The 8,492-nt window shown below is 29.5% G+C and overlaps 1 protein-coding gene across 4 annotated transcripts; it reads right to left on the bottom strand.

The window, feature by feature from the left end:
• Positions 1–716: 716 nt before the first annotated feature.
• Positions 717–5,716, bottom strand: LOC109861287 (structural maintenance of chromosomes protein 3 homolog). Of its 4 annotated transcripts, XM_020440864.1 has the most exons (11): positions 5,083–5,716; positions 4,993–5,007; positions 4,339–4,606; positions 3,946–4,255; positions 3,557–3,836; positions 3,419–3,488; positions 3,048–3,253; positions 2,836–2,939; positions 2,615–2,747; positions 2,256–2,537; positions 717–1,254 (listed from the first exon to the last, which is right to left on the bottom strand). In XM_020440864.1, the coding sequence occupies exons 2-10, from the start codon at positions 4,993–4,995 to the stop codon at positions 2,277–2,279; spliced, it is 1,635 nt and encodes a 544-aa protein (XP_020296453.1). In that variant the 5' UTR covers positions 4,996–5,007; positions 5,083–5,716; the 3' UTR covers positions 717–1,254; positions 2,256–2,276. The 4 variants fall into 4 exon arrangements, with proteins under 4 accessions (XP_020296453.1, XP_020296450.1, XP_020296452.1 ...); XM_020440861.1 differs by having other exon boundaries at positions 3,048–3,488; XM_020440863.1 differs by having other exon boundaries at positions 3,048–3,488; positions 3,946–4,214; positions 4,361–4,606.
• Positions 5,717–8,492: the final 2,776 nt, after the last annotated feature.

Here is an 8,492-nt window from a genome sequence, read left to right as displayed (position 1 = left end):
TTTGCAACTGCAATTGCGCTGAAGGAATTTTGGCGTTTTACATAATGATATTGATCATTAAAGCCTTCCAAGACCGGAAATTTCAATATGTAATCAAAATAAAAAATCGAAAAAAATTACAACTTTACTTAACTTTTTGCAACGTGATAATACTTTTCTTTTATTAAGATACTTCTAGAAAAGAATTTATTTTATAACATTTTTGTGAAAACTTTTTTTCAACACTATACTTAAATTTTCACGACCTTTTAATATCACACATTGCTTTTTAAAGAAATAAAGTATGCACATTCAGTACATATTATGAATTTTATATTGAATTTTTAATATCAAACAGAAGATATAAATTGACGAACAACTTCATTTTTAGTGCTAATCTCGCACATCAACAGATAAAATGTATGTTTCTAAAAATACTGACATATTGACATAGACAAAATTGATTACAAACACGTATAAACGCAAAACACGTATTCAATCTAATTAAAAAGAATGCGTAAAACAAAAAAGAAAAAAAGAAAATAATTTTTTAGACCAAAGCATTTTTTAGTCTGTGATATAACGAGAGATATATTTGCGTTAAAATGAGAGAGAGAGAGAGAGAGAGGAAGAGAGAGAGAGAGAGAGAGAGAGAGAGAGAGAGAGAGAGAGAGAGAGAGAGNGAGAGAGAGAGAGAGAGAGAGAGAGAGAGAGAGAGTGTGTGTGTGTGTGTGTGTGTGTGTGTGTGCGCGCGCGTGTGTGTGTAGAGTACTCACTAAGTTTGTTATTTATTCTTTGTAAAAGCTTTGAAAGAGTAAACATGAAGAGAAATGATTTTTCTACCGTTTCCTCTGATATAGGAAGAAATTAAAGTTGACGATTTCTATAGAGAGAGAAAATCTTATAACTGAATCAGATAAAACAGCATTCTTTATTGAAAAAATAATTGAAAGAAAAATATTTGTGTTTGTAATGAACACAAAAAAAAGTTCTATTACAATAAAAGCTAAATAAAAAGCAACTAATTGATTTTAATATAATTAAACATTTCATCTGGAAATATTAATCTTATAATTCAAAGCAGTAATTATTTATGACTAAACAAAAAATAACTGAAAAAGTAGTGATATTAAAACTTTTATTTTTATACAATAAAAGTCGATTTCTCATCTTCTTTCAATTTTATTCTACATAAAAGAATTGCTGTCAGCAGGAAATTTATTTATATTCGATATAAAAATTTACTTCTTATGGGCACACTTAAGTTGTGTTCATCTAGAATAGAAAAAAAGGCAGATTAATTATATTGTAGGTTTAAAATAACATTTTATAATAACGTTATATATATATGTATAAAAATAAGATACATTTTGTAGCGCATAGTGTCTTTAAACATAATGATGGATAGTGTAATTCTACAGTTGCTTTAAAAGAAAAAGACAGAACACCGGAAAGAATACTTAGAAGAAAGACAGGAATAACACTGAGAAGAGTAATAAAATTTTATTTATCAGAAAAAATATTAAGACAGAAACAGAATTAGATAGATTACGAATTAGTAAAAATGAATTGGTAAAAACAAAAGAGGGACACACACTAGATATTTCATGTCAATGATCTCTAACAAACATATCTAGAAAGATTAGAATTTTATGTCAAACAGAAAGAAAAAAACACAAATTAGTTTTCTTTATTATTGTCGTGCGTAGCTGCAACTGATAATTGCAATCAACCGTGCGAGCCGCAACGACAAAAAAGAATCCGTCTTTAGAAGGTACCTTAAAGAAGCAACTACCTTCGGCGATTATACACAAAAAATGTTAAACTTATATATGTACATATATATATATATTATATGTATAGAGGCACACACAATACACACACAGTACATAAAATTCTGCGCATATGTAAATTACATACAACAGCACATGCATACAAACGAATATTATACACTATTACTATGAGATAGCACGCAGTATCGAATAAAATGAAATATGATCTACTAGAAACGTTGATTTATTGCGCAAACAAAAAGAAAACACCTTCCAGTTAAAAGCTTGCAACTTTTAAGTTTGCAGTGCCAACTTTATATCGTTGTGTTGCACCGATTGCTTTCAGCACCGCTGCATACACGACAGCAAACAGATAAATACAGCAGATAATACAGCAAGCAAAAATGCGTATCGCTAGCTTCATTCTAATTTTTATATGATTTAAAAATAGAAGTCTATTATATAATGAAATTTAATATTAATAAATTTTACTATGATATTTACCGTAACTCGATATATATAGTGTTACAATACAAGTTGCAGTTGTTTATGAAAGGTCTGAATTTGTCGCAACAATGCAGTCAATTGTATAGCAGCTGGCTGCTTCCGGGTTACACTAAAAATTTTTCTTTCGTCGAAAATTTCCGTCGAATTTATCGATTGCAATTTATCAGATAAAATTGATATGGGAAAAGGAGTTTTGCAAGAAATGTCTTTGGCTAACTCTGTGCAAACGGGGCTGTTCTGTTTGCGCAACATATTCACTTGTTGCTTCAGCACCATCACCTGTTTTTGCAATATGTTAAGAATTATGTGAAATGCATTAGTGATATACATATATATATACGTGAAACGATTTTTACTTCTTTGCAAAGGCCAATCATTGCATTAATTTCTTTTTCTTTTACATTGAGTTCTTTTTCTAAGACAGATAGCTTCTTTGCTACAGATTTGTCGTTAGACTTTTCCACTTCTGATAGCAGTTTTTCGTATTTTCTATAAATCAAAAGATATAATAAAAATGTGTGTTTTCTAACAATTTTCAGGTTTTAGATTTTAAAATTTAATTTGCCTATATATTTACTTGTTCATTTCTTCAAACTGATTGTAAATATTTGTCAAAATATCACGTATTTCTTTAGAATTACGCGAGACAGAAATGTGCGCATTATAATTGCCGATTTTGTACTGCAAAATATGCATCATATCATTATACATATATACAATGTTTAACTTACTAAAAATTGCTGAAATATACGACAATACGACTGTTCCATTAATATTTTCGAAATTTACCTTATTTACAACTTTTCCGGAAATATCTCTCTGATCTTTTGTATATACCGGTAAGTTAAGTATGTTTATAATAGAAGAAAATTGTCGTTTAATCTTATGCTCATCTTTTTCCTCTTTAGAGAGCTGTTTAGCATTATTGTTATCTTTTTCAGAAAGCAGTTTTGCGTTGTCAGAGATATTTGGTACACAAACATTTTGCGTTTTTTCTACATTTTGTAAATTAAGTATAGAAAAGTTTTTATCTTTGCTCATGTTTAGGTTTACTTTATTATTAAAAGTTTTACTTATTTGCTGGTTTGAGTTAAAAAACAAATTTTCACATTGATCATTTATTTGCTCCAAACAATTCAATACTGGATTCATACTCTTACCAACTTTCTGAATCAGCAATGGAGCAATATCGTTCGCTAGTGGCTGCCTCATCTTTATTACATTCAATACCTGTCTCGATTTTAGAAAAAAAATATTAAGAACAGCAATAATTTTTCTTGTTTTTGTAAGTGACTTACTTGTTGAATATTTAGTCCAAGATTATGACTCGGTGTTACCGAAGTTCCTACTACAAAAGGAATGTTCCGGAAGTTAAATTTGCTAAAATATGACTTATTTGAACGTTTTAATCTCGACGCTAAAGTTGGCATTTCATAGCTAGGTGTAAAAGTCGGATCGTTAAATCTGTTAAATACTGCATTTTCATATTGATGCAGTTTGCTTTTTTGTATCGATGGAGAAGACTTAATAGAAGACTTCTTGAATTTACCTTGTTGCTGAACATTCTCAGAAATTACTCTATAAAAAAGTTTATTAGAACGTCACAACAAAGAGTGAGACAATTTTTATTTTTATCTTCTATTACTGTAATTATGAATATTATTATTGTAAAAATGCAGAAAATTACCTTACATTATTTTGATTGCTCAATAAATGCAACTGTTGATTTTCTGAATTATAACATTGATTTTTATGATCACTTTGTTCAGAAGGCAATTGGTCTTGAATCTTTTGATTAACGTTAATATTAAAATTATGCTGTTTTTTTATCGTCTTTGCTTGTCTATTAAATTTAGAATATTTACTGGATAATTCAGAATTACTACTCTTTAATGTAGTATTATCAAAAATTTCTACAATTTCTTGTGTCTTTTTTGAATGTTTTATAGGAATAGACTGTGGATGAATAACATTATGATTCATAGTAAAATGTCGTACTAAAAAAATGTAAAGCAAAGAATGTACTTCTAACGGAAATATACTTTTTCACAAGATAAGTTACACGCAAATTTAATTTTACTTTTACGTCTGTGTCTTTTTACGTTTTTTCTATTTGTAAAACTTGTATTCTTGGTAACTGTGCTTTTGGAAACAAAACTTTGTAACTTTCCTTTCCTCTTTCGTGCTCTAGACATCGTAGTGATTGTTTTACAGACCGAACTTATATCATTTCTTTCTATTTTTGTGCAATTGGTACTTCTTGTTCGTCGGGTTTTCGCGACATTTGTAATGTTCATATTCAATTCTGGAACTTTAATATCTGTCTGCACAAAACTTGGTCTTATAGCCTGAGCACAAAAATTGTTGTAATTATTGTAATTATTGCTAATAATTGAATAACTCTCGTGTTGTAAATATAAATTAGAAAAAATAATAAAGGTCAATTGGAGCCAAATCAAAATTTGAATAATAAAAAAACTATATTTTTATATAGTTATTTTTCATATTCGAAAGAACTGCAAAATATTTCGACCTGGAATTTTCTTCAGTCGCAAATATATAATACAATAATTAAAGTAAAATATTAATTAGTAAAGATGTCAAAAACAAGAAGCAGTCGCAATATAAAAGTGTAACGCAACTTAAAAGTAGTAGTTGATAGTCATCCATGTAAAAAATGTGTTAAATCCGGAACGTAAGTAGTCCGTAAAATATGTTAAAAAAGTGTAATTACCATTTAGATGACAACCTATAATGATACAGTAAGAAGGAGTACTTAGCCAAAGTAATTGTACCACAAAAATAAATTTCACAAATAATTTACTTAGAACCACACAGTCAGATGTTGGAGTCGGAGATAAGAAGGAAGAGATTTATACAAGTATTCCCTCCAAAGAGATTGTTTATCGGGGTAAGCTTAACGGTGCAAACAATTCAATAAATTGAAGTGTCAAATAATTCTAAATCGTTAACAGAATTCAAATCGTGTGACTGTTGCTTTATGTGGATCATCTCGGAAATCAATCTTTTATAATAATTAGGTTCACGATCTAAATTCTGAACATTTTTCTAATTGAAAGAATGATTGAGATCCGTCCTGTGTTTTGAAATTACTGACAGTTGGGAAGAATCACGTTTGATATTGTTAATATATCCTTTAAGTCTTGTTTTTAATTGCCTCTTAGGGTCGTATTCATAGTCCGTACTTATTTTTAAGATTGCCGTAAGTTTAGTCTTAAGACGCTCTCTAGATTCATAGTCAAAAATAAGACGGAACTTGAGCAAACGTTTTAAGGAATATCTTGGTCAAGATGATCTTATTTAGATGCGTCTTAATATGACTCATAAATCTATTTAAGCATGAGATTGAGATTACCTTATTCATCATAAATTCATAGTCATTAAAGGCTTTTTTCACGCATACACTGACAAATAANACGATCTTCGCCAAGACATGTCCGAAGACGTCTTAAACAACAGCTTTTGTTGGAACAGTTATTACTCATATGCATGTGCTTTGACGTTTACAAAGAAATAAATAAATCTGTAATAATAAATAATTTCCTTTTGCTTGAAGACGTTTCTTTTGCCTGTGTATCAGCCTTTATCACATATTCTTGTTTATTTGTACATGACATGTTACACGAGATGATCGTTTACGTATTTGTGCTGCTGTTGTGTACTTATTCATTTTTTATTATTTGACTTTATAATTTTTAGTTACAATTTTGACATAATTTATTATGTTTGACTTTGTTTACATAATTAATTTTGGTTTCCTGAAATTATTTTTCGATTTGACTTTTTTTGTTTGATGACATAAAGTAGCGTGCAATTGTTTTGAAGGTGTGTATAAGCTTTTGATTTTCACCCTATCATACTTTGTTAACTTAAGTTTTACGTGTTTTATACTGATAATTAATTCTTTGTTAATTTAGTGGCTGATGATGATCGGAAAGTAATAAACAACAATCAAAACGTCCCAAGAATAAAGCGGATTTTTATTTTAACTACCATCGATAAAAGGCTAGTTTGATCTATTTTATTTAATAATAAATGAGTCTCTGGCATTCTTTTTCTAAAAGGAAGTGATCTATAAAGTTAGTGTTTCTTCTTGCTATAGATCTCTGGCTGTGAGTATGGTGAGTACAGTGAATATCGGAACGCTTCCAAAAACGTTTAATAGTAGTCACGACTAATAATATTAAACTAGATAGTATAACTACTTTATAAAAGTGAACCAATATTTCTATTTGAGGATCCAACGGAAATATTACGGAAATAACCGAATCATAAATAACCATTGTCTTAAGCACATCTTCGTAAAGACAATCTTATATCAAATAAGAATTACTCAAAGAAGAATTTCTCGACGAAGATCACCTTATATTGCGACTGTAAATCATATTGTTCTTGAGATGATCTTAATTAAATAAGACCATTTTCACCGAGACAGTCTTAAGCATTACCTTGAGCTTCGACTATGAATACAGCCCTTAGTCTGCCCAACATAACACGCCGAACAATCGATGCGATTGATTTTATATACACTATTTGTGTTGGAATTATGATCAGTTTTATTCTTGTGTCTTAATTTAATTGTTAAGTTCGTTAAAACATTTATATCCGGTCAAGAAGTCAGTATTTTTAAACATTTCACATATTGTCTCAAAGAGATTTTTAATGTAAGGAAGAGTGATTATTTTTCTCTCATCAGCACAGGATCCTCTGCATTTAGTTGTTCATTTTATTGTAAAAAAGTTTTTTTAGTCTGACATTTGTAATATTAAAAATTAAGTTTAGAGAGTTTTTTAATAGAATGTTAATGATAAAAAGAATATTTTTTTCATGGAAGTTCGGATGAGAAAGCAATATAGCTCTGTCAACAAGACTACAAATTGTACCTTTTTGTGATACATTGGATGATATAAAAAAAAGAAGATATCTTCCTGAGAAAGTATCTTTGTGATACCAATCAATCTTCAGACTATCCTGAACAACTTTCAAAAAGGTCTAAGAATACGATACAGCGGTTCTTTTTTATCTTGACAGTAAATTTTATCTTTTCGTAAAAAGAATTAAAAACTTTTATAATGTTTAAATAAAAAAACATAAGGAAATGGCAATAATAAGCTACCACCAGATGTTCAAGTACAATTCTTTTATAATTCAAAGTTTTAAAAAGTTTTTACAAACGTTTCGATCCACTATGGGATCTTCTTTAGTGTTTTAATAAAAACTTACAAAAAAATAATGATTTATTCAAGATTATGAAAAATATGGATAAAAAAGGATACGTTACATAGATATTCAGTATGAGAAAAAGAGAGGCAGAAATGGCAGTTATGTAACCGTCAGTATTACTCAACAGGACGCAAAACGTCCTCCCGCTTCGAATGTAACTGACAGAGTTTGTCATCATCTGATGTTAGCTTGTTATTGCCATTTTATTATTTCTTTTTATTTAAATATTCAACGAGCTGAAAACATATAATTTTATAATGTTGTTAACTTCATGAGCCCGTGTTGCTAAGACAATGTCAACATAACTGTAGAAAAGTAGGTATACTATAATTCTGTTTAAAGCTTTATTTTCAATGACCTGAACGATATCTGTAATTATAGGAGGTAATGGTGAACCTATGAGGATACTATAAGTTTGCTTGTAGACGACGTTGTCAAAGACAAAATGGGTTTGTTTTATTTCTCTGCATTGGCTGCACAGTCTATCTTTTACCTTCTAATATGAATAAAAAAAGATAGACTGTAAACTAGTGTGCAGCCAGTGCAGGAAATAAAACAAACCTAATAAGTTGATGAGAGGACAAAAGACACCGTAGTTAAAAATTCACTCATCGGAATGTTGGTATTCTATTCTATATAATGCCATTTATTGTTCAAGCCGTTGATAGCTAAATCGATAGATATGGTAGTGAAATAAAGAGATTACATCGAAAGAGAGAGAGAGAGAGAAAGAGAGAGAGAGAGAGAGAGAGAGAGAGAGAGAGAGAAGAATGTCAGTTTTGCTAATTTTGACTTTCAAGAGATTGTTATATAAAAAAAAATATTCATGGTATTCCTTCTAGCTGGACGAAGATTACTTGTAATAATTTTGTGTAAAAAATTAGCAAAAAAATAGAGTGAGCTGTTGATAGAGAAGACAATGATTCTGAGAGAAACGTTTTTCTAGTAGATTTTGGGAAGGCCATAAGCCTTAGGTAACAATTTATCACT

This window comes from Pseudomyrmex gracilis, unplaced genomic scaffold, assembly GCF_002006095.1.
Source record: "Pseudomyrmex gracilis isolate BER0280 unplaced genomic scaffold, ASM200609v1 scaffold_676, whole genome shotgun sequence".
In the NCBI taxonomy this organism is placed as follows: domain Eukaryota; kingdom Metazoa; phylum Arthropoda; class Insecta; order Hymenoptera; family Formicidae; genus Pseudomyrmex; species Pseudomyrmex gracilis.
This window is presented reverse-complemented; position numbering and strand designations above follow the sequence as displayed.

Excerpts from the sequence above, each read along its gene's own strand:
- LOC109861287 (XM_020440861.1), bottom strand. Across the intron at positions 3,489-3,556 it reads TTGGACTAAATATTCAACAA|GTATTGAATGTAATAAAGAT; the intron begins GTAAGTCACTTA and ends AAATCGAGACAG. Across the intron at positions 2,538-2,614 it reads TGATTGGCCTTTGCAAAGAA|GTGATGGTGCTGAAGCAACA; the intron begins GTAAAAATCGTT and ends TTGCAAAAACAG.